Source organism: Desmodus rotundus, unplaced genomic scaffold (genome assembly GCF_022682495.2).
Source record: "Desmodus rotundus isolate HL8 unplaced genomic scaffold, HLdesRot8A.1 manual_scaffold_54, whole genome shotgun sequence".
NCBI classification, from domain to species: domain Eukaryota; kingdom Metazoa; phylum Chordata; class Mammalia; order Chiroptera; family Phyllostomidae; genus Desmodus; species Desmodus rotundus.
Window position 1 is genome coordinate 389,397 of NW_026527632.1, and position 25,630 is coordinate 415,026.

General features: G+C 40.6%; 1 protein-coding gene across 1 annotated transcript; it reads left to right on the forward strand.

Annotated features, from left to right (window-relative positions):
* The first annotated feature begins 3,345 nt into the window (after positions 1 to 3,345).
* On the forward strand, positions 3,346 to 24,873 carry LOC112304922 (zinc finger protein 93). The gene is given in 8 exon segments (XM_053917947.2): positions 3,346 to 4,278; positions 14,559 to 14,851; positions 17,456 to 17,582; positions 18,030 to 18,122; positions 21,451 to 21,524; positions 22,144 to 22,324; positions 22,327 to 23,775; positions 23,778 to 24,873. Coding segments are annotated over 7 exon segments (2,118 nt in total). The 5' UTR covers positions 3,346 to 4,278; positions 14,559 to 14,836; the 3' UTR covers positions 23,957 to 24,873.
* The last annotated feature ends 757 nt before the right edge of the window (positions 24,874 to 25,630 follow it).

Sequence of the window (25,630 nt, forward strand, 5' to 3'; positions counted from 1 at the left end):
ATTCCTAAGGAGACAGATTGGAACTCAGTGACACCTGGTTTTGGGTACTAAAAGGAAAAGTGCAGTCACCTTGGCAACCAGGATTCAAGTGTCCCCAGCCTCACCACTCCCACCTGGAAAACGTCCTTTGTTCCTATAAAACCACATGTCTCCGCATCTCCAACCTTTTGGTTATGTCATGAAACTGCAAAGCCACCTTCCTTCTACTCGTAAGGGAAACAAGTAATCCAGTACGGGAAATGGAGTAAGTGAGAAATGGCATGGTACAGGTGGGCATGGAGAAGGATGTAGGGGCCAGATCCCAAAGAGCCTCCAGATAACAGGGTGAAGATCTTGAACTTGGCTACAAGGAATAGGGTCCAGTGAGACTTGGGAAGATCCTTCTGGGGTCAAGCAAGGCCAGGGGACCAGGGAGGTAGCGGGGGTGACAGTCCTGAAGAGTGAGGTCAGGGCCTCAGCTAGGGTTGTGGCCAAGGAGAGAGGACAGAGGGATTGAGGTGGTGGACTTAACACTACTCCTTTTCAAACCCTCAAGGAGTGTCAGGAAGGAAGGCCCTGTCCCTCCAATCCTCCCATCTAATCAAAACATCTGCAGGCTTACCACATGCCCTGTTATTGCCCCTCCTACCTGGAGGAAGTCTCCCAGCACTCCCTGTAGTCCCCTGTGCAGCTGTGTTTTCCAGAAGGGGGAACAGACCCAATGTGTTGGGTGTGTGGTGTGGGGGTCTTGCAGACTGACCAGTTCACAACTTCACAAATCCAGACATAAAAATTCTTTGGAAGCTTAAGATCCTCCTAGGGCCCAGCCAAGGAGGGAAGCTGGCCCTACAAGCTAAATAAGGGAAAGCACTGTAGGAAACAAGGTCCTGATCTCTTAGCCGTGATGCAAAATGTGGAAATCCTTGTAGGCTTTTTAATGAGTCATTGGGGGCAAAACCTGAACTCAACCTGAGCCGCTATAATGACAAAGCTTGACTTAGATTGCTGTTGAGAGTTTTACTCTCTTACATGGAATAGAAATCACAGCAGGAGTATTCGTGTGTTAGGAATATATTGAATTAATCAAAAAACTGTCCACAGAAAATCCCAGGCCCAGATGACTTCACTAAATTCTATCAAAGCAGGAGTGTCCAACCTGCGGCCCGTGGGCCACATGCAGCCCAGGATGGCTGTGAATGCAGCCCAACACAAAATCATAAATTACTTAAAACATTACGAGACTTTTTTGTGATTACGTGTCACGATGCATTTAATGTGTAGTCTAAGACAACTCTTCATTGTGGGGCAGATACACCAAAAGGACACTCCAAAGAATACTGATTCTTCACAAACTCTTCCGAGAAGCAGAAGGGGAAGATACACTTCCTGACTCATTCTGAGGCCGCATTACCCTGACACTAAGACCAGACAAAAACACCAAATGAAAGAAGTCTACAAACCATCATCTCTTATGAACTCATGAATCTTGACACGGATGTAGTCTTTGGATCAACAGCTTAGCATCCCCTGGGTGCTTGTTAGAAATGCAAAATGCCTTACCCCAGACCTGTTCAGTGTCATTTTTTACTTCTATCTTTTATGTTGAAAATCTTAGTTTTTAGTGGGAAATCTGTGTTTAGTGGTTAAAAACAACCGACATAATTGTTTTATTCATATTTTAGGATAAGTATGTAATACTTATATAAATAGAATATATGTTATATAATTACATATTATATCTATTAGGAAAACAATAGTTCCAAAACAACTAACAGATTACTAATAATTAGTCTGCTGAGTATAGCTCAAGGTTTCTTTATGGCTTGTCTTGCTTTTGAAGAAATTCCCTCCTTATGTGGTCTGAGATCACATAGCCCTTTTAACCTATCAGCTCTCACTTGAGAAGTGCTTCAGACATGGGACACCTGGAAAGGCCCACTGGCCCTGTGATCCCATTAAGTCCTGGCTTCTCCACCTAGAGGTTGACTCCACCTCTATGAAGTTGCAGTGGGGAGAATCAAATGAAAGCATGGCTCTATTTTGTGAGGAGCAGTTACTGATCATCCCCCACTGCAGGCTGTGCTTGCTCTGCAAGCCTGAGCCTCTGTGGGAGCTGAAGTTGGCTGCCCTAGGCCCTTGGTCCTGGAGCTTGCACAGGCGACAAGACGGGTGGGGCCAGGATGAGCCACACTGCCCTGATTGCTCTTCCTCTTCAGGCCTCTCCCTCTCCTCTCCCTCTTTTATTATGGAGTAGTATTGGGTAGGCCCAAAAGCCTGTTTAGTTTTTCTGTAAAATAAAACACATGTTTTCCATTTTCACCAGTAACTTCATTGATTTGGATATTTTGAGTATGTCGGCTATCTCCCGCTATTGGCTTCTAATGGGTAGAGAGGAGTGCTGCTAAAACATTTTTTAAAAATCCTCACCCAAGGACTTTTCTTTAGCTTTTTGAGACAGAGAGAGAGAAGAAGGGAGAGAGACAAACATGGATGAGAGAGAAGCATGGATTGGTTGTCTCCATGTGCATCCACACTGGGGATCAGTGCCAGGACCAGGAATTGTACATGTCTGGACCAGGGTCACTTGGGATCACATCCTAGGTTGAGGGATGAACCCGCAACCTAGGCACATGGTCCGACTGGGAATCAAACCTGGAACCTTTTGGTTATGGGACAATGCTCCAACCACTGAAACCACTGAACCACACTGACAGGGGCTAAAACATCTTCCATCAGTCACAGCACCTTCTCAATACACCGCACAAGTCTTTTTGCATTTCAGTTGCGTTTTCACCTTTCTTGAAATAATAAAGCCGTAATAGAATGAAAATGTTGCGTGTCTCCTGTCATCTTCATTATTAAAATGGCTGCACAAAAATTCGCCAATTTTGATACTTTTTAAAAAATGCACACTGGTATCACAACTGTCAATACAATCTACCAAAATTGTTTCACATGAAGTTAAGACAACTAAGCACTACTGGAGCCATTGTATGGAAAAGCTGTAACAGACTTTTCAGCCAACCACAGCCTTTTTATTCACTAATCCACTTACTAATAGACACGGGCTGCTTCCAGATCTTGGCTATTGTAAATAACGCTGCAATGGATTAAATTCAAATTGCACGTGATAGTCATTTCTGGATCCAACCTTTGTCCCATCTTCGCAAAAAGTTTACACCTGTTAAAAATAGACATCTCAGCTTTCAACATAACATGGCGCACACAACTCTAAGCTTTTACCTTAAACTATTTGGAACATCAACTTAAAGCACGCAGAAAGGCGCTCAGCTCCACTTGTCAGGAAAGAAATAGAACAGGTTCCAAAATTGAGAAAATAAGAGACCCCCTGAGTGCAAAGCTAAATCCAGGCCCCGCCCCTACATCACTCCGCCCCACCTTCCCGCCGTCTGGAGTCTGGCCCGGCCATAATTCACGCCTCCTCCAGGCTGGAATGGTGGGCCCAGGACACACCCCTGATCCGGCCTTTCAGGCAGCGCGCACCCGCAGATTCTTACAGACCCGGAAGTGGCTGTGGAGTATGGCAAGGTACGCTGGCCTTTCTGGCTTCAGTATTGCTGGTGCAAACCTGAGCGTCTCAGTTCACATTTCTACACGCATAAAGTCTGACGGTCACTACAGGCGTTGAAACCCCCGAACGTGCACTTCCTACAGCGGTGAGTCCGGCGTCCCCTCGAGATACTCTAACCGTGGCCACGTTGGTGCCCTGACCGCTTTGCTGCCGGGCGGACGGTCAGCGTTCCTTTCCGGAAAACTGTGAGGCCGTCCGGCCCGTGGTCTCTCGCCTTCGGGCCTTGGGGCTCCGCCTGCCACGTGGTTTATCTGCTTAAAGGTGTCCCCTGGGCAGCCCTTGCACCCCGCTCTGTTTAAAAGTATCGGGAGATGCAGTCAAACCTTTTGCGCCCCTCCCCCCTCCTCGCAGCTCATGGCCTCTGGAGCCCGGACTGCACCCCGCCCTGGGGATCTGCAGACCCTCCCCACCTGCCGCACCTTTAATGAGACCCCAGCCCCAGGAAGAGCACATTTTCCAGGGGCTGGGACTTAGGACCGGAGAACATGGTGTCCCCAGAAGTGACCTGCCCCACGCGGGGAGGGGCTTTGAGGAAGCGGTGACGGCCAAGGGGCGGCCGGAAAGCGGCGGAACGAACCTGTGAGGGGATCTGAAGACGGAATGAGAGAGACGGACGCGTGAGGGGGTGAAGATGTCGGTGAGGGGCCCTAAGAGACAGCAACAAAGGGGATATGGGAAGGACGGGGTCGCCACGCAGGAGTGAAAAGGTAAGGGGGGAAAGGAGCCTGAGGAGGAAGACGGGGGAGAAATGCGGAGCAGACGGGGGAGCCCCAGAGAGACGAGGGGAGCTGACGTGGGGGCAGCAGAGGGTGAGGCCCTTCAGGCGTAGGGAGTGGTTCTGAGGAGAAGAGTCGAGTCGGGGGAGCGAGAACAGGGACAGAAAGGGGGTTTGGGGGTGACGGATCAGAGGGAGAAACAGCACTGAATAAGCCCGCTGGGGGTGACAGGAAAGACTGTAACAGGGGCCACAGAGGGGGCACAGGCATGGGACGCGTGGAGACAGACTCAGAGGTGTATGCAGATGGGAGCAATCAGAAAGATCAGGGAGAAAGTGCAAGTGAAGGTGAAATAGGTTCCATGAGGTTCTCAGAACAGGTGTAGAGACAGGAACAGAGAAAAGGGGAGAAAAAGCAGGGGAGGTGGAAGGGGAAACACTGTAAGGACAACAGTTTAGAGAAACAGGGAAGAGACAAAAATCCATACACAGAAATATAAGTAGCAGGAAAAGAAGTGGAACCGGATGTGGAAGAATGGTGAGCTGATGGGATGTGGATGATTAATCTCTGAGATACCGGGTTTTGCTGAATTGTTCCTGGTAAACAGAGTTGAATTGGAATTGCAGAACTTTCGTATACAAGGTTTGTTCGTTTTATAAGTATTTGCATCACCAGATAGCTTCCTTTTACAACCCTTACTCAGAGGGGAGACAGTTGTCTGTCAGTAGTGGGTCCCTTCTCATTTCCTGGGATGGCAAGAGGCAGGTGACCTGGGACAAGAAGTGACTGAGTCTGTCATCCCATGATTCTTTCAAGGAATACTGAAAATGCTGGGTCTTCTTTTTTCTCTCCAATGAATTCATTTTTATGTCTCTCACATTTAGTATATCTTATAAAAACATATTGAAATAGATTTTAGTTGGTTAAATCTTTTTTTTTTTTGTAAATCATCATTGACTTCTGAAACAAGCTTTGTGACATCTCATATAAGAACAGTTCTTACTGTTCTTTCTTAAATACGAGGTAGTCTCAACTTTTTAAAAACTCTAACTTTAGAAGTCATCAATAAAAAAAAAACCCCAAATCGTTTTCCATGTTAAATATGTTGTGTCTAATTTAGATTCTGAGCCCTGCACCCTTTCTGCTGTTTACCATATGTTGCAACATCCATTGGTACTTAGTGAATAATATCAGGCTATTGCACTGTGCATGTGGTAAGGATGTCAATGATCTTAATAGTCAGAACCTAGTTTCATGAGTTTGTCTAATGTTTTGCAGCCTTTTCCTTCCCTTTATGTGATTTGTTGAATTAGTGACTGAGCCACAAAGGAGCTGTCCCCTCTTATTCATTTTCTATAAATATTGAAGAACAGACTGGAGCAACCTGGAACTTGGTTCCCACAGAGCTCATCTATTCATGGTGAAGTGATTTGATTAGTGTATCTCCATAGTTAACCTTTTTTCAAATTGTTCAGCATCAAAATGCATGTTCATCATTTTATATTTTTAAATAAAATGTTATGATTTCCTGGAAAAGAGGAAGGAAATGCTTGTGCCTCTTCATGTAACCTGGCAACAAACAAACAACTCTGTGATGGGAGGACTGTTATCAGCAACTTTTGTACAGATAAGGAAACTGAGGCACAAAAGTGAAAGGCACAGATATCGGAACTCCCTAGAGTCAGATCTTTATTTTGTGATTATGAGCTATGTGACTTTTTGGCAAATTATTTACCTCTCTGTGCCTTGATTTCAGCCCCTGTGAAAAGGGGATAATAATGACACCTGCTTCTCAAGTAAGTGAATTTGTGAAAAGCCTTGGCACAAGGCCTGTGTCACTGAGGTGATTACTGCAAAATCTTTCTGTTAGATCCCTCTGGGTTCATCCAGAATCCAGTGAAGCCTCCCTTCTTCCTCCCTTGCCTACCTGCTCTCCTATCTCCACACCTGGTCCCAGGTTCTTTCCTCCAGAACACGTGCCCCATTTCTTGCTGCTGCTCTGGGCAGGCAGTCTCAACTCCCTTGCGTGGCATGTGTGGAATTTTGAAACTCCTACCCAACTGGCCCTAGGCTAGCAGAAGGTACTGGAACACCCTGAGCTTTTTTACTTCTGGAAGACTTTGCACAGGCCATGCCCTCCCTTGCTCTAGGAGACCACTGTCTCCAGGCTTGCAGACTTCTGCATCCAAATATCTGAGTGGGAGCCCCTCACGCCCACAGGTTCCCACTGAGTTCTCTCTTTGCCTAATCTCCCTCCTCCTCCAGATTCCCCACTGTCCACCCAGGCAGTGGGCCACAAACAAGGCCCTTTTTACCACCCCTGTCAGTCTCCAGCCCTGTCCCTTCTGATCCCTGACTCCTGACTCTGACCCTCTCCTCTGCTCCATCCCTATGGTCTCAGCCTGGCTGAGCCTTGTCCTCTTCCTCTGAACCCTCACCCAGCTTCTTCTTAGGTCTCCAGTCTCTTCCAGTCTGATCCCTTTACTCCCCAGAAGGGTCTTCCTGCATCCAGAGTTAACCCTCCCCCTCCTCTGCTCAAACCCTTCATGGCTCCCATGCCACGCATCCCCCCAGCAAAGTCTAGGGTTAGCCACAGTTGGGTGAATGGGGCCTCTGGCCACCCTCCTCAGCCTTTCCCCGTACCTCTGCCCAGCACCTGCTGGCTCACCCGCTCCCTAGGTTAGGGCATCCTCTCATCTTTTTTCCCCAGTGCAGACACCAGCTAGCAGCAGCAGAAGCAGCCAATGGGCTAGAGCAGCTGTCAGGGCTGTGGCCCCCAGGGCCCCAGGACCCTTTGAAGACAGCAGGGTGGAGGAATCTGAGGTCAGAGAGGAGGCTGAATGTCTGAGGACAGGGGCCTGGCCAGAGAAGGAAAGAAATGCTTCCTGGTGCTGGCTGTGTGACCTTGGGCGGGCTGCCAGCCCTCTGTGCCTCAGTCTCTCCTCTAATGGGACAGTCATTATGCCTACCTCCTAAGGTTGTCACAAAAATTACATGAGTGAAAGAGCTTGGAACAGTGTCAGGCACAGAGGAAGGTTGCATTTTATTTTATAATTAGATGTTTCTCATTCTTGTCTATCAATTTGTTTATTTCTCTGTGTGAGCTCGGTGGGGAGACAGGACTCTCATCTGTCTAATATATTGGCTGAACCTACTATTTAGTGCTCATTAAATAATAATTTAATTTAAATAAATCAAATAATTGAATAAATGAACAAATGGATGATAAAGCAATAACAGCATAAATTGCACCATGAAGATCCATGTTAGCCATAAGGGTTTATCATAGTGAATGTGCAGTGTTCCAGTAACTTGGTTTTTCAGTACTTTCATAATGATTATGTTGGATGCTATCAAAATTTGGGACTTATCTATGTTAATCTAATCACATTTCCTCCCTGTAAATTAATTAACATGACTATTACTTTTAAAGATTTTTAGACTTATGGGTAATAAAAAGTATTTTTTAAATATTTTATTTATTAAATTTTAGAGAGAGGGAAAGGGAGGGAGAAAGAGAGGGTGAGAAATATTGATGTAAGAGAGAAACATTAATCAGAATCTCTTGTTTGCTTCCTGACCAGGGGCCGAATGCACAACCCAGGCTTGTGCCCTACGGGAAATTGAACTAGCAACCTTTCCCTTTGTGAGCGGACACTCAACCAACTGAGCCACAGTGGCCAGGGCCATATAAGTATTTTTCATGTATAAATCCATGTTTAGAAATCCAACGATCCAACAGTCAAACTCACAGGAGCAAAGATTAGATTGTTGTTGCCAGAGGCTGAGGGGACGGGAAAAGGGGAGTTGCTGTGCAGAGGGTACAAATTTTAAGTTAGAAGATGAGTAAGTTCCAGGGATCAGCTGTATAACAGTGTGCCTATAGTTAACATTATTATAATGTGCACCTAAAATTTCATTGAAAGGGTAGATCTTTTAAGAATTCTTATCACAGTCCTGGCTGGTGTGACTCAGTGGACTGAGCACCGGCCTGTGAATCAAAAGGTCACTGGTTCAGTTCCCAGTCAGGGCACATGCCTGGGTTGCTGAGCCAGGTCCCCCCCCCCCCCCCTCCGTAGGGGGTGCTCAAGAAGCAGCCACACTGAGAACCAAGATGGCGGCGTAGGTAGACACACTGCGCCTCCTCGCACAACCAGAACTGACAGAAAATCCAACGGCAAGGGGGTCCGACACCAAGGAAATACAAAATAAACATTCATCCAGACCGGTAGGAGGGGCGGAGACGGGCACCGGGGTGGAGAGGACTCGAGTGGCTGTGGCAGGACTGAGACTGGCGGAGTGTGGGACGATTGGTGCAGGCAGTCTGACCACTAGCGGACCCTGAGGCCCCACATTGGCGCACAGATGAACCGAGAGGCCGGACTCAGTGGCGGAGAGCGGGGCAGGCTGAGCAGTGGGTAGCACCCCGAGGCCCCACATTCGTGTATAGATAAACCGGGCGAACGCTGGGAGCGAAGCAGACCATGCAACCCAGGGCTACAGCTCGGGGAAATAAAGCCTCAAACCTCTGATTGAAAACGCCCGTGGGGGTTGGGGCAGCAGCAGGAGAGACTCCCAGCCTCACGGGAGAGGTGGTTGGAGAGACCCACAGGGGCCTAGAGTGTGCACAGGCCCACCCACTCGGGAACCAGCACCAGAGGGGCCCAGTTTGATTGTGGGTAGCAGAGTGAAAGATTGAAATCCGGAGGAGAGTGAGGCAGGGGCCATTGCTCCCTCTCGGCCCCTCCCCCACATACACCATCACAGCCCAGCGACCAGCGTTACTCCGCCCTGGGGAACACCTAAGGCTCCTCCCCTTAAAGTAACAGACACGCCAAGAAAAAAAAAAAAAAAGGCCCAAATGACAGAACACTTCAAAGCTCCTGAAAAAATACAACTAAGCGAGGAAGAGATAGCCAACCTATCAGATGCACAGTTCAAAACACTGGTTATCAAGATGCTCACAGAATTGGTTGAATCTATTCGAAAACCAGATGAAAAAATGAAGGCTATGCTAAGAGAAACAAAGGAAAATGTACAGGGAACCAATAGTGATGCGAAGGAAACTGGGACTCAAATCAATGGTGTGGACCAGAAGGAAGAAAGAAACATCCAACCAGAAAAGAATGAAGAAACAAGAACTCAGAAAAATGAGGAGAGGCTTAGGAACCTCCAGGACATCTCGAAACGTTCCAACATCCGAATTATAGGGGTGCCAGAAGGAGAAGAGGAAGAACAAAAAATTGAAAACTTATTTGAACAAATAATGAAGGAGAACTTCCCTAATCTGGCAAAGGAAATAGACTTCCAGGAAGTCCAGGAAGCTCAGAGAGCCCCAAAGAAGCTGGACCCAAGGAGGAACACAACAAGGCACATCATCATTACATTACCCAAGATTAAATGCAAGGACCTACATCCAAGATTACTGTATCCAACAAAGCTATCATTTAGAATGGAAGGGAAGATAAAGTGCTTCTCAGATAAGGTCAAGTTAAAGAAGTTCATCATCACCAAGCCCTTATTATATGAAATGTTAAAGGGACTTACCTAAGAAAAAGAAGATAAAAAATATGAACAGTAAAAATGACAGCAAACTCACAGTTATTAACGACCACACCTAAAACAAAAACAAGAGCAAACTAGGCAAACAACTAGAACAGGAACAGAACCATAGAGAAGGAGATCACATGGAGGGTTGTCAATAGGGGAGTGGGAGGAGGAGAGGGGGGGAAAGGTACAGAGAACAAGTAGCATAGATGATAGGTGGAAAATAGACAGGGGGAGGGTAAGAATAGTGTAGGAAATGTAGAAGCCAAAGAACTTATAAGTATGACCCATGGACATGAACTATAGGGGGGAATGTGGGAGGGAGGGGGTGGGCAGGATGGAGTGGAGTGGGGAGGGAATGGGACAACTGTAATAGCATAATTAATAAATATATTCAAAAAACCAAAAAAACAAAATAAAGTGTTTTCATTAACAATGGAGTTATCAAAAAAAAAAAAAAAAAAGCAGCCACACAGTGATGTTTCTCTTCTTTCTCCCTCCCTTCTCCTCTAAAAATAAAGAATAAATTTTTAGTAAAAGATTTTGTATCAGTAAAACAGTAACAAGAACAACAATAAAACATTTGTGGGTCATTTGGAAAACATAAAAAAGAATGGAGTCATAGGTGACTAAGTATTGAAAAAGAATTTTGTGCAACAATCTAGTTTTGTGTGACTTTTAAATGTAGGATTAATTATTTATGAGATGTAAAAATTTAAGACATACCAGTTATATATGATATATGAACACCTAAATCTGGACAAGCTTCTAGAATATGCATCAAAGTGTTTTGCTGTGCCCCTGCCCTACCCAATGGAGGGATATGAAATGGATGATATAAAAGTGGGAAAAGGTTGACAAATTTGGAAGATTTTTAAGGGTACTTAGAAATGCATTTTATTTAAATTTGTAAATGTAAAAAGTTACATTTTAAAGCATTTAATAAAACTAAGACATTCATGCACTATTCATGAAATATGTTTATTATAATATAATTTACTTCACTGTTGGTTACATTTTGATTAAAATTTAAAATCTGGCTCCTATTTTCATAGGTAAACACGCTTGTAAATTGTGCTTCAATAAAATCTATCTGTTCCAAATCCCAGACAGTTTCCTCTCTTGTCAAGGGTGGAGTACCCCTTGGTTAACGGTTCTCATATATGGAGAAAATAAAGTGTACACTTAATTTTTATCTTTGTTTTTGACTTTATGATGGAAGTATCTGAAGGGAGTGATCATTATTTTTTTACTAATTAGTTTTTATTTTTCAGCTTTTTATTTTTAAGTTTTACTAAGATTTAAAAATATTTTTCTCATTTTAATTGCGATATAAGTGACATATATAACATTAAATAAGTTTAAGGTTTCTTTGTAAATTAGGCACAGTGGAAAATTAACAATAATGACTAATAATAAAGTAATAACTAATAACTAATAATAATTAGTATAACAATATACTGTAACTATAGTACTCTGAATATTGCCTCTCTCTCAAAATATCTTTTGAACTGTTAATTTCTGAAATTTTCCATTTAACATTTCAGACCTCAGTTGGCAGCGTATAACTGAAGCCAGGGACAGTGAAACCAAGGATAAGGGGGGGTACGGTTCAGTACAGTATAGTAATGTTGGGAGCTCCTTATCTTACAAGTGGACATTTATTTGTGCCTTTTGGCCACTGTCACCACCCTCACCTTCCCCCTCATCCCAGTCAGGCAACCTGCAATCCTATCACTCTTTCTGAGATTGTTTTTTTTAGATTTTATGCACAAGTGAGGTCACGTAGCATGTGTCTTTACCTGCCTGACTTCACTTAGCATAGTGCCCCCAAGGTCCTTTCAGGTGCTGCAAACAGCAGGATTTCCTTCTTTTTATTGCTCAATAATATTGTATATATTTACACATAGTACTCAGTAGTATACTATATATACTATATTCTATTCTATACTATGTATACAGTATTCCATATATATAGTATTTCGTATATGGAGATATTTATATATATACTATCCCATATATATACTATTCCATATACATATACATGAAATTGTGTATGTGTGTATAATTCCATTCAGGGTGGGGCAAATGTAGGTTTACAGTTGGGAGTAAGCAAAACAGAGTTAAATAAGCTATGTCAATAATCACAACCTGCATATTTCTTTATACAAACAACTGCAAGCCTATTTTTGTCCCACTCTGTATGTATATGGAAATGTAAAATCTGGCACTTATATTTATAGGTAAAGATACTTAATTACCTATATGCCCCATTCTTTGTCTGCTGGTAGACACTTAGGTTGTATCCTTGTCTTGGCTTTTGTGACTGATGCTGCAGTGAATGTGGCGGTGCAGAACTCTCTCAGGACAGCAATTTCATTTATGAAGGAAGCTATTTTTAAAGAGTGTACTTTATTTTACTATGACTTGTCAATGTAAATCCTGTGGTCCAGTCTTTGGGAAGCCCTCACTTGTGATTCTACAGTGGAGAAAGAAGCAGACCCTGGGCATATGGAGGGATTATGTTTCTTGAGAAGACTATGAGGCAAGAGGCCACCTGAGGCAGACCCTGACTTCAGAGTAGTGGAAAGTAACATAGCCCTGGGATTTACCAGGACAGAGAATACGTGATACTTTGCTGTAGGACAGAGATGGGGACCGTGTTGGAGAGAATGTTTATGCCTGGTCTCATATTTTGTGTGTTCCATCTGGATGATATACTTGGCAGTGGTTTTTCTGTCTCAGAATCTGTGCCCCTCACCTGGTTGTAATTTATCTGACTCATTGTCCACCTGTTACCTGCTCTGCTGTAGACAGAGGGCCATCCCTCAGCCTACTCTCATTTGGGCAGATACAGGCCCAGGGAGGTCCTGGCAGAGACTGGGGAGGGTAGAAGAGATCAGGGACTTGTCCCTTTCCTACTTTGCCTTGGGTGGCATCTACATCATGGCTCAGATGATGGTCTTGTCTGCTGGGCTCCAGTAGTGCCACCTCGTTCCCACTGACCATCCAGTCTTGGGGGTAGAAGGAGCTTCCAGCTGGGCTCATGTGTTACCTCAACATTCTCTCTGAGTAAAATACCCAGGGTGGTTTATTTTTGTCAGTGGACTTTGAAAGATGGATAAATGAAGTGTGAGAAGTATGAGCAATTGTAGCTTAAATTTAGTAAACTAGGATATATAAAATTTCTATTGTAAAAGATTCTGCCATATTTTATTTATTCATGTGTTTGTTCAGTTATTTGTGTGTTTATTTTTAGAGAGGGCAACAGAGAGAGAGGAGGAGGAAGGAGAGAGAGAGGAAGGGTCAAGGAGGGAGTGAGAGAGATTTGTTGTTGCACTTTTTTATACATTCATTGTTTGATTTTTGTATATGCCCTGACTGGGAATTGAACTCCCAACTTGGGCATTGGGATGACACTCCAGCCAAATGAGTATCTGGCCAGGGCTCCATATTTTATATTAGAAACATTTACTTTGGCAAAGATTTTACTCTCTATTTTCCTTTGAACCTAAAACTGCTCTAAAAAATAAGTTTAAAAATTAAACTACAGTGGTATGAGGAGCATGAAACACTTGAGAACATTTTAATGATTGAAAGCTCTGAAAGCATATTGGAAAACTAGGCTTTTAAAAAATGTACCTTAATTAATGCATTTTAAAAATGGGAGAAGCTCTGGCCAGTGTGGCTCAGTGGATTGAGCACTTGCCTGCAAACCTGAAGATCACAGTTCGATTCCTGGTCAGGGCAGAGGCCTGAGTTGTGGGCCAGTTCCCCATTTGGGGGTGTGGGAGAGGCAACTGATTGATGATTCTCTCTCCCATTGATGTTTTTTTCCCTCTCTTCTTCCTTCCCCTCTCTCTAAAAATAAAATCTTTTTAAAAATGGAAGAAAATATATATCGTAAACCTATAGCTAGGTACTACAATTCTGTCTTTACAATTCATAAAACTCACGCACTCACACACACACAAAGAACAAAGGAAAAAATGCTGATCTCTGAATTCAGTTATAAGCTGCTTTATTACTAAACACGTATTATGATTTCCTCTGTGTATCATCAAGTCTGCATTTATGGCATCATTTTCAAAGGCGGCTGTTCCTTCCTAGCACAAATGGTTAATCTGTGCCCATTTCTCCTTTTGGTTCCCCTGCTCAGTGGACATAGATGTGGCCATGCCCATTGCAGGACAAGTTCTGCCCCTGGGAATCTGACCAGGGATCCTAGCCTTCTAGAAGTTTTTGCCTCAAGTCCTCCCAGTGCCCAGATGTCTCAGGTGTGCTGGGTCTGATATCTGTTGCCTAGTGCTACTGAAATCAGCTCTGGAGGAGCAATGCAGGCACCTCACAGGAGCTAGGTAAAGATGCCATTTCCTGGTCCTCACTGCTGACCTGCAGAACCATAACTTAGAGAGGGGCTCTGATCCCCAAGGGATCTTCCTGCTCATTAAACTTAAATGGCCCCCCTCCAGGTTCCTGTGAGTTCACTTGAGTTTTAAGAAATGACATCAACTGTGTGCTCCCCCAGGGAGTTGGTCAGCTGTTCGGGATAGAGCATCTTTGTTAATGAGGTGCTCCAGGTGATGCTCAGGTGAGCCCAGGGATTAGCAGGAGGGCTCCTGAATGCATTTTTAGAGTGGGGCAGGCTTTGTTTAGAGTTGATAATGGGGTGCTCTGTTGGGGTTGAGGGTTCAGGAGAGCAGCACATGTTCTCATTGCTTTAGGAGTTTGTGGACGTCTGTGGAAGGAGAAAGCACCTGAAAACAGAAAGAAAAAACTCCCAGTGTGGTCTCCATGTAGAAGCTTATTGTTCCTGACTCTTCTGTGACAAAGGACAGGAAAGAGTGGCCTTTTCCAGGTCCTTCTGCCTGTGAGTGTGGTGGAAGTGGAGGAAGGGACTGTGTGGATGCCTTTGAAGGCACATCCTCAAAATGCAGACTTGACTCGTCAGCGTATTGTTCCCTGAGAAAACAACCCAGAGCAGGACCAGGACCAGGACAACATGTCTGCTTCTCAGGTAAAAGATACGACTAGATCAGAGGCTATGTCTGCTTTTCCTTTTAACATCAGTGGATTTAGAATCTGCAACCTTTAATCCTCTAGTTGTGATGTTTTTTCCAAGTGATGTTTTCAGTTAATTATTCTTTTCTTTTTGTGATTGTCTAGGTTAGCATTTTGTCCACTTTTCTTCTTTGTCCAGTGGCTTCTGTACATTCTCTTTTCCAGCCTTCCCAAGGTCATGAAGAATTCCCACCTTTAATTAATGACCCTCAACTACAGAACACATCCCCTCTGTGACAGATTAGCCTGGGAAGGTACCCATGTTCCACATCCCTGTTGGGATGGACCCAGAGGCCCGAGTATCAATGAAGGGACATGTGGGTTTTATATTCATGTGGCTACCTCATGAGCTCTGTAGAGCAGGGGTAAGAAAATGCAAATTTTACTGGTCAGGTTAGCTTAGAAAGTTCTGACAAAGAAGAATAGTTAGAAGGGACTTGCTCACCAGATTGGTCAGAAGGACTTACTATTGAAATGCATTATAGAGTTACAGAACATAGAAGGTATGTGTGTACTTAGATTTGTAAAAAACTAATGACTTTTTGGTGATCATATTTAGATTATGATTTCCTTATTTATGTATAACTTTAGAGGGAGAGGAAGGGGGAGAGAGAGAGAAACATTGATTCGTTGTTCCACTTACGCATTCATTGGTTGAGTCTTCTATGTATCCTGACTGGAGGTTGAACCCAGATCCAACTGAGCTATCTGATCAGGGCTGAAGACCCTACTTTTAATTTCCTAGAGATTATTGGCCGTTGATGGGGAGGCTTTAACCAATCAGGTTAAAAATTGTAAGTTCCTGTAAATTTTAACATTCCACAGACATGTTACAGACATACTTCACTTTATCTCTTTTTGTATTTTCATGAAAATTTACAAGAATCATATTATTAATGTATGTTCAAGTCAGTAAAAATTCTAAGATATAGCTCACCAAAAATGGTACACAAAGATTTTCAAAGAAATGAAAGACTGAGAAACAATAGCTGTAACTTATTCTGTGTTACTGTGTGTTCCTCTCCCAATTGTGTTTATAAAACACAGGATATCATCCACAAAAAGATTGATGAGATTTGTAGAATCAAAAATTCTATTCCCTGTCACTGTTAACGTGCTCATAGTTTCCATATGTATGCCTATGTGCAAAAAGTGTTAACATTATTTGAGCTATTCTTTCTCCTTTCTCCTTACCTGCTTAGGATGTTTCTGTTAGTCTTCTTTCTCAGTTACAGAAACTGCCGCGAATGTTCATGACAGTTCTTTGTGCGTATTGGCCTGTGTTCTTTTTGAGAAATTCTAGAGTTTGAATTAAAACTCAAGATCTACTGTACTGGAAGTTTCACAAAATATTCTTACAACAGATAAAAAACAATCTTTTTTCTCAGATCACTTATGTGTATTAAAAGTTAATATATATAAAACTCTTGGAATGATATCTAGTATATAAGACATTATCAAAAAGGATTGTGGTTGCTATGCTTCCTATTTTATGAGAACTGTAAATGCTATGAAACTTTCAGCTCAAAGTCATCTATGAATTTCTGTATTTTCCTTTTCATGCTATTCAGAAGTATGGCATGTGGACCAGAGACATTGGCATCATTAGTAAAAAGTGAGCTTGTTAAAGATGTGGAAACACATCTTTAGAACTCCTGAATCAGAATCTGCATTTTTATAAAACTACAGTTCTTCCCTTCCCCTCTCTCTCAAAATAAATAAAATCTTAAAAGAAAAAAAAAAACCCTGGCCAGTGTTGCTCAGTGGATTGAGCGCTGGCCTGTGAACCAAAGGGTCACAGGTTTGATTCCCAGTCAGGGCACATGCCTGGGTTGCGGGCCAGGTCCCTAGCAGGGGGGTGTGCAAGAGGCAATGGCACATTGATGTTTCTCTCCCTCTCTTTCTCCTTCCCTTCCTCTCTCTCTAAAAATAAATAAAATCTTGATAAAAACACTACAGTTCTTTGTTGTCTGTGTTAAACTTGAACTCCTTATACTTCCAATTTACCATGTTTTCTCCACCTGAAAAATATACACAATTGATTCTGAATGATAGAATTAATAACTCTTAGAAATCCATGTGCCTGTGTTGATGCCTTCATTCTATTTTTTTTTCATTTTTTTCATTTTTACCTTTTAGAGAAAAGAGGGGAGGGAGAAATAGAGGGAGATAAGCATTGATGGGTTGCCTCTCACATGCCTCCCAACTGGAGACCGAACCTGCAACCTAGGCATGTGCCCTGACCAAGAATTGAACCAGCAACCTTTTGCTTTGCAGAATGACACCCAGCCAACTGAGCCACAGTGGTCAGGGCGATGCCTTCATTTTAAAGTCCATTTTCCTGAAAAGTACTGTCTCTGCAGTGCATTTGTGGACATGTGTCATTCTCATTTCTCAGTGTTAGAAAATACATTAGAGAATATTACTGGGTCACAGTGATCTTACTGGATGATTCAGGATACTCTCCTAGGTCAAAACCACTTCTCCTAACACTGTTTTCAAGTTGGGTTACATTATGAATTCTGTTGGTGGCCCCTTGGTAAATGTCTTTTTTTTTCAGAGATCATTGACCTTCAGGGATGTGGCTGTAGATTTCTCTCAGGAGGAGTGGGAATGCCTGGACCCAGCTCAGCAGAAATTGTACATGGATGTGATGATGGAGAACTACAGGAACCTGGTCTCCCTGGGTGAGGATGACTTCCTTTCAGAGTTCCTGCTCCACCCACAGGGTTTTGTTTCTTTCATGAGAAGAACGTCTCCTTGTACGGTAAACTTTTAGATCCCTGCTCTCAAGGAAGAAATGGGGATTTTCTGGTGTAGAAAAGAAAAGCTTGGGGGTAAATTGGGACAACTGTCACTCAACAATAAAAAAAAAAAGCTTTGTGTATATGTGAAATAGAATCCTATTTTCTGAAGACGTTACATGTTGTCTAGAATAATTAATGTGCTAACAAAAACAATATTTTGGAAAATATTCTAAATATTAATATCTGTTAATATGTATTAATATCATAATAATATCTAGAATATTTTCTAGAATATTCTAATAGACCATGTCTTCTCACCTGAGCACAAACTGGATTGGAAATTGGAGAATCTCTATCAAAACTCATGTTCTTATTTCTGATAAACAGGTCTTGTTGTCTCTAAGCCAGTCCTGGTCACCTTTTTGGAGAAAATAAAGGAGTGCTGGGATGTCATGGGAAAAAAGACATGTGCCCACCCAGGTAGGTGGGAGTGGGGAAGCTGGTGACAGAGGTGAGAGATCCAAAGGCCACAAAGGAAGCTAGACCCTAAAGTGTGATTTGGGAAGCTGTGCTTCAGTGGCAAAGATTTTGAGAAGCCCAGGTTTGTTTCTGTTGCTGTCATAGAAATAGGGACAGCTCATCTGCAAAATGTCCCTTGCTCCTATATCCTCTCAGGATTCTGCTCTGCTCTGGAGACCTCCACCATCACATTAGATGTGGGGGCAAAGACCCCACCTTCGTCTGTGGGGGCTGCCATGGTCTGGTTCCTCTTCCATTGCGTGGGGACCTGGGAATATCTGTGCACAATGCTGAGGAATTGTATGTTAGACCTTTTTTTTTTCAGTTTTTTTTTTTTCTTTAGGTTTCATGTAGAGAGTTTATGAAGGAAGAGGTTGAAATCCTGGAATTTGGTGCAGAAACCCCAGGAACCCTGGAGATAGGTGTCATGTCTTCTGATTTATTATTTCTAATCATTACTATTGATTTATGATAATATCCTTTTCTTATATTGTGGTACAAGGCTTGTTGAAAGTCATTTGACCTTGGCCAGGAGAAGTTGTATGCAGGCTCCACGTCCACTATGCTTCATTATTTATCTCTGTATTAATGCCTGTATTACACTTTTTGATAACAGCAGCTTGGAATATGGTTTAAAATCTGAAAGCATAGTGCCTATAACTTTACACTTTCTTTCCATGATTGTTTTGATTACCTGGTATCCTGTGACATTCCATATTAATTTTAGGATGAACTTTCCAATTTTTTTGCCAAAAGTGTTATCGGGATTTTGATAGAAATGCTTTGGATGTTTAGATCACCTTTGGTACTACTGACAGCTTATACTATTAGCATTCCAATATAAGATCATGGCATGGGTAGTTCATTTATTGAGTTCTTTAATTATACTCAGCAATATTTTATAGTTTTTATCATACAAGTTGTGCATCTCCTTCATTAAGTAAATACCTAAGTATTTTATTGTCCATTATGTTATTGTTCAAGTAATTACATTCTTAATTTGTTTTTATATTAATATTTGTTTACAGTAACGAACACAACTAACTTCATGGTTTTATGTGCTTTTTTTTGAGAAATTTGATTTGTTCTTTCATTTTAGAAACACGGAATCTGTGATTTTTTTTAAATAAAAATTCCATCTGATTTATTATCATGCATTCTTTCATCAGATTTCTAATACACAATTCTGTCACCTATTAACAGACCATTTTATTTCTTTTCCATTTTTGTTGTTACCATGGAGGTACTTTAAAGTTATAACATCATGCTCTAAACTGATTGTTCAATTACATACAAAAACTCTATTGCTTGCCCTGGCTTGTGTAGCTCAGTGGATTGAGCGGGGGCCTGCGAACCAAAGGGTAGCTGGTTTGATTCCCACTCAGGGCTCATCCCTGGGTTGCAGTCCAGGTCCCCAGTAGTGGGGCATGCGAGATGCAATGACACATTGATGTTTCTCTCCCTCTCTTTCTCCTTCCTTTCCCCTCTCTCTAAAAATAAAGTCTTAAAAAAAAACCCTATTATTTGTCATCTCCACCCCTATACTCACTCACGTTATTGATATCACATTATATTTTTATGCTGTGTATTTATAACATAGATTTAAGATCTTATTGCTTTTATTTTTAAAGTTCTATAGGAGAAGTCAAAGTGATTTGTGTTTCATGATTACACCACTATGCATTTTTGTACTGGTGTATACATTTATATGTACAACAAATCTTTATATGTTCATATGTTTTAGTGTTGTTTAGAAATTTTTAATTACATCTGGAAGTATTTTCTTACTCAGTTTTCATTGGGAAGATTCAGTGGTGAGTTTTCAGTGTTTTTGAGCTGGAAAAGTTTTTCTTTCTCCATTGTTGTTTTGTGAGATACAGTAGTCTTGCTTGATAGTTTTTGTTCTTTTATTGGTTTCGTATTTTATTTCATGCTCTTCTTTTTCATAAGGTTTCTGCTGAGAAAGCCACTGATAATCTTAGAGGAGCTGTCTTTCCCATGTCAAATGTTTTTTTTAAGCTTTTAGGAGAGTTGTCTGGGATTTGTAATATTTCCTTATGTCTTCCTATTGACATTTTTACATTTATTCTATTTAGCATTCAGTGAGCTGTTTGAATTTGTATGTCTCTTTCTACAAATGTCAGAATCTTAAGCTATTAATTTTGCATATAAGTTATGTACTCCATTTCATTGTTCTGTCTTTATGGGGTCCACTTAATGTGCAAAGTGGTCAATTTGTTGGTTTCCCATAAGTCCCTTAGGCTCTCTTCACTTTTCCATATTTTTGTTGGCTTCCTTGTATTGAAATTTTTAATGAAGTCTATACAAGCTGTTTGAATCTTCAAATTGGTCACATCTTTCGTGATGAGTCTACTGTATTTTAAAATTTTGATACTGTTTTTCAGCTTTCCATTTCTGTTTGGTTTAATTTTACATTTTCTCTCTTTGCACTTTCATTTTGGTTATGCACAGTTTTTTTGATATTATATAGTTGTCATTTTAGTTGTCATTATAGTTGAGCATCTTTTTTAATATGGTTATTTTCAATTCTTTTGGGGGGTAATTAATATATTTTTTATTAATGCAGTATGAATTTCTGTAGATTTATATTGTTTTTCTGATTGGACACTATCTTTCTGTTTTTCTTTGTCTTGATATCTTTGTTGAGGTTCAAATTGTAAATAACCAGGCTTTATGAACTTGTGTTCTATGGGAATAAACAAATAACAATCACCTGTGGTGGGGATGCATGTTCTTTGTTCTTTTGTGCAAGTTCCAAGTTTAAAATGTTTTCTGTTTCTTCCTCAGATCCATCCCATGGTGTCTTTCTCTTCTTGATATCTGTCTTCAGTCTTATAGAGATATGGTGTTTGAACAATTACTCATTATTTTTAGTTGCTACTACAATGTGTTCACCATGTACTGCCATTCTTTTAGCTCTTTGTGTGGTGCAAAACAGATACACATTCTTCAAGAAGCTGCAAAACAGTGAGAACACTGAACACAATGTACCATTATCTTTCTCCAGAGAAGAAATTGGGAATTGGGAGTTTCCTTACAATATTGCCAGTGTGTGCCATGGGGGTTGAGCAGTATTGTTGGCAATTATAACCAAGTTTTTGTCTCACGTTGGTGTGATTTTTTTTCATTGTACCTTTTGTGGGCTTGCTTTGAACTCTTCACTTGCTTTTGGAATACTTAGAAATGTAATTTTGTGTATAATTGCTGGTAAGTTCTAAGTGCAATCACCTGAATGTCATACTATGAAAACTGATTTCCTTTCTTTCAGCTATGTCATCTGAAGACAACCAGGCCTTGTTACAAGAGCCAAGAATAGAAGATTTATTCTCTAAAGTAATACTGGTAAGATATGGAAGGTGTGGCTTTGATAATGTACACTTAATGCAGGCCTTTGAATTTCAGGAATAGTGTGACAAGAAGAAAGGATGTTAATATGAACAGAACTAAACTGGGACAGTTATTCATAATAAAATTATTGCTACCTAAAGAAGTCAAAGATATTACATATTTGGAAAACCTCACATTAAGTCAGTTACATTTGCAGATCAGTAAGTTTCTGTGTGAAGACTGAAAAAAAATATTCTAAAGATGTATATTCTTGGAAAGGAAAATATGGGAAATCTTGAAACTCATATAATCCATGGTATGAGACCATTTGTATTGTTTAAAATGTAGGATAGGATTAAACTTTGTCAGTCATGCCTAAAATTTAGAGATTTATAGTGCACATATAAAATTAAAATGTGATGAAATTGGCAATGCCTTTATCAGTAAATCATTATTTTTCCATCATTAAATGTTTTTGTATTCCAATATCTGTAATTTTTATAAACATGGAGTGTTTTTTAATACAACCACCATGGTTTAATAGGTATCAAAGAATAGTTATTTGGAAATAAGTGTACATGTTTAATCGAATTATAGCTGTCACTAAAGCCCTTTCTATCTTCAATGTTACCAGAGTACATATAATGGAGACAGAAGTTATCAGTTCAATGAATGTTGGAAACACTTTAACCAAGAGTCCAATCCTAATAAACATAAGAGAACTCAGCTTCCAGAGAACCACTGTAAAGTCTTTCACCAAAAGTCAAAGCACAATACTCATCAGATTATTTCTATTGTAGTAGAAAAGACAAACAAAGTAAATATGTCAAATCTTTGAAGCAATCTTCAAATCATACTGAACAAGACAATATTCATTCTGGGGAGGAAGCTTACAAATGTAATCAGTACGGGAGAGTCTTCAGTCAAATATTCAATCTAAATAAACATAAGAAAAGGCATACTAGTGGTAAACTTTACAAGTGTAAAGAATGTGGTAAAACATTTAATTGGCCTTCGGGTCTTACTATACATCAGATAATTCATACTGGGGAGAAGCCTTACAAATGCAGGGAATGTGGCAAAGGCTTTTGCCCATCTTCCAAACTTACTAAATATCAGAGAATTCATACTGGAGCAAAGTCTTATAAATGTTTAGAATGTGGCAAAGCCTTTATCTGCCACTCAGAGCCTACTAAACATCAGAGAATTCACACAGGAGAGAAACCATACAGATGTGGAGAATGTAGCAAAGCCTCTATCCAGTCCCCAGACTTTACTGAACATCAGAGAATTCATACTGGAGAGAAGTTTTATAAATATAGAGAATGTGGCAAAACTTTTAGCCAGTGTTCAGCACTTACTCAACATAAGAGAATTCGTACTGGAGAGAAGCCTTATGAATGCAGAGAACATGGCAAAGGCTTCAGCCAGTCCTCAACCCTTACTGCCCATCAGAGAAACCATACTGGACAAAAGCCTTACAAATATGGACAATGTGGCAAAGCCTTTAAATGCTCCTCAAAACTTATTCATCATCAGATTATTCATAGTGGAGAGAAACCTTACAGATGTAAGGAGTGTGGAAAAGCCTTTTTGTGGTATTCGTACCTTACTAAACATCAAATAACGCATTCTCGAGAGAAGCCTTACAAATGTAGAGAATGTGGGAAAGACTTCAAAAGGCATTCATATCTTACTGAACACGAGAGAAGAGTTCATACTGGGGAGAAACGTTACAAATGTAGAGAATGTGGTAGATCCTTTATCTATCACTCAGAACTTACTCACCATCAAAAAATTCACATTGGAGAGAAGCCTTATATATGTAGTGTATGTGCCAAAGCCTTTAATCAGCAATGGTGTCTTATTCGACATGAGAAAATTCATACTGGAGAGAAACCTTACAAATGTATAGAATGTGGCAAAGGCTTTAGTGCATCCTCAACCCTTTCTGAACATCAGAGAATTCATACTGGAGAGAAGCCTTTTAAGTGTAGGAAGTGTGACAAAGCCTTTAATCAGCGGTGGTGTCTTACTCGACATGAAAGAATTCATACTGGAGAGAAACCTTACAAATGTACAGAATGTGGCAAAGCCTTTAGAGCTTCCTCAACCCTTACAGAACATCATAGAATTCATACTGGAGAGAAGCCTTATAAATGTAGAAAATGTGACAAAGCCTTTACCCAGCGTTCAAAACTTATTGTACATCAGAGAGTTCATTCTGGAGAGAAACCTTACAGTTGTAAGGAGTGTGGTAAAACTTTTGCTTGAGAGTGAATCTTACTACAAATTAGGTAATTCATTCTCAACAGAAGCCTTACAAATATAAAGAATGTGGCAAAGCCTTTAATTACCACTGGCCTCTTACACAAACATCAGAAAATTTATACACTGTATGTGCCAGAGCCTTTAATCAGCAGTGGTATCTTACCCAGCAGGAGTGAATTCACACTGGAGAGAAACCTTACAAATGTAGAGAATGTGGCAAAGCCTTTAACCTGTTCCCAAAACTTGTTCAACATTGCAGAATTTGTGCTGGAGAGTAATAATAATAATGTAAATAATTTGGCAAGATATTTAGCCTTTGTTCAAGCCTCACTCATCAGAAAAATAAGCTTTATAAGTATAACACATGTTCCCAAGTTTTTATCCTCAATCATAGTTTTCTCAATATTTGACCATTAATACTTCATAGAAGACTAACAAATAAAAATGATGTGGCCAAAGCTTTACCCAGGATGTAAACCTTACTAAACATCAGAATTCACACTAAAGAAAAACAATACAATTGTGAAGAAGGTAAAAAGACTTTATTCAGCATTCATAGCTTATTCAACACATGAAAATTCACACTAGAGAGAAACCTTAAAAGTAAAGAATGTGCAACACCTTATGGATGGACCTACAACCTCACTCAATATCAGGGATTGCACATTGGGGAAGAATTCTATATTCATAATTAAGGATGAAAGACTTGTCCACATTATACACTTCACAAAAGCCCAAACAACTTAGGCCTTAGAGTGACTTTAAAGATGTAAATAATTTGCAAAAGTTTTTAATTGAATATGAATTGAACATATTCAATTAAAATATTTTAAAATATCACTGAATCCACAGAAGGAAGGTCAACAACAGTTTTTAGGTATTACTATAAATCAATACTTATACAGAATAATCTAATTTTTAAAAACTCAGATAAGGACTTTTATTTGCTTCAGAGTATCAAGGGGATGGATATTTCTATATGTGTAATTACAGTGTATTCTATTTTGTATTGACAGTATAAGATATTTTGAGAAGAAAATATTTATGTGATTCCACTGTGATAATAATTAATGTTACTATGTTTTTATTCCTAGTGTGTGTGATGAGTTTGAATGTTGCTTTTTTAAAAATCTGTGAACTCTTGTATATTAGGTGAGTTTCACTCATATCTACTTTTCCATGGAAGATTGAACACATAATGCACAATGTCTGAAAAAAATCTAAATGGAGATGTTGTTTGTGGTTGACTTAGAATGTTGTATGTCACCATGAAGGGCATCTTTTTTTGCATTGGAGCATTATGAATTTTAAGTTCTTTTTCCAATAACTCTTTAAGGAAAATATGGTGGCAGTTTATTAAAACCCTGATGTATCTTCATTGTAGCCATAGATAGACATGATGTGGTTGAAATAAAAAAGTGATCAGGGATATCTGAAAGTATAGACAGCTCATTTCTTTTTTTAACTACTCACCCAAGGATAAGTTTATTGATTTTATAGAGAGAAGAAAGGAGGGGAGAGAGAGAATATTGACTGACTTCTAGGAGCATAAAATTATTGTATTTCCATGTTTACTAAATAATTAGCCTCCATTCTGAAAACCACAAAAGCACAGCTATCAGATCCCTATATAGTAAGATCCAATCAAAAGACAGAGCGTAGCTGAAGGGATAGAACAAGACCTATAGATGTGCCATCTAGAAGAGACCCTCCTCAGATCAGAGTGAAAATAATGACATGGTAACAATTAGTTCACCTCTACCTTTGGGCTCCAAAGAACCTACTCTGTAGAAAACTTTGCTCTAGTGAGCAATCTCAATCACGGACAGTGCACATATAACAGATATAAA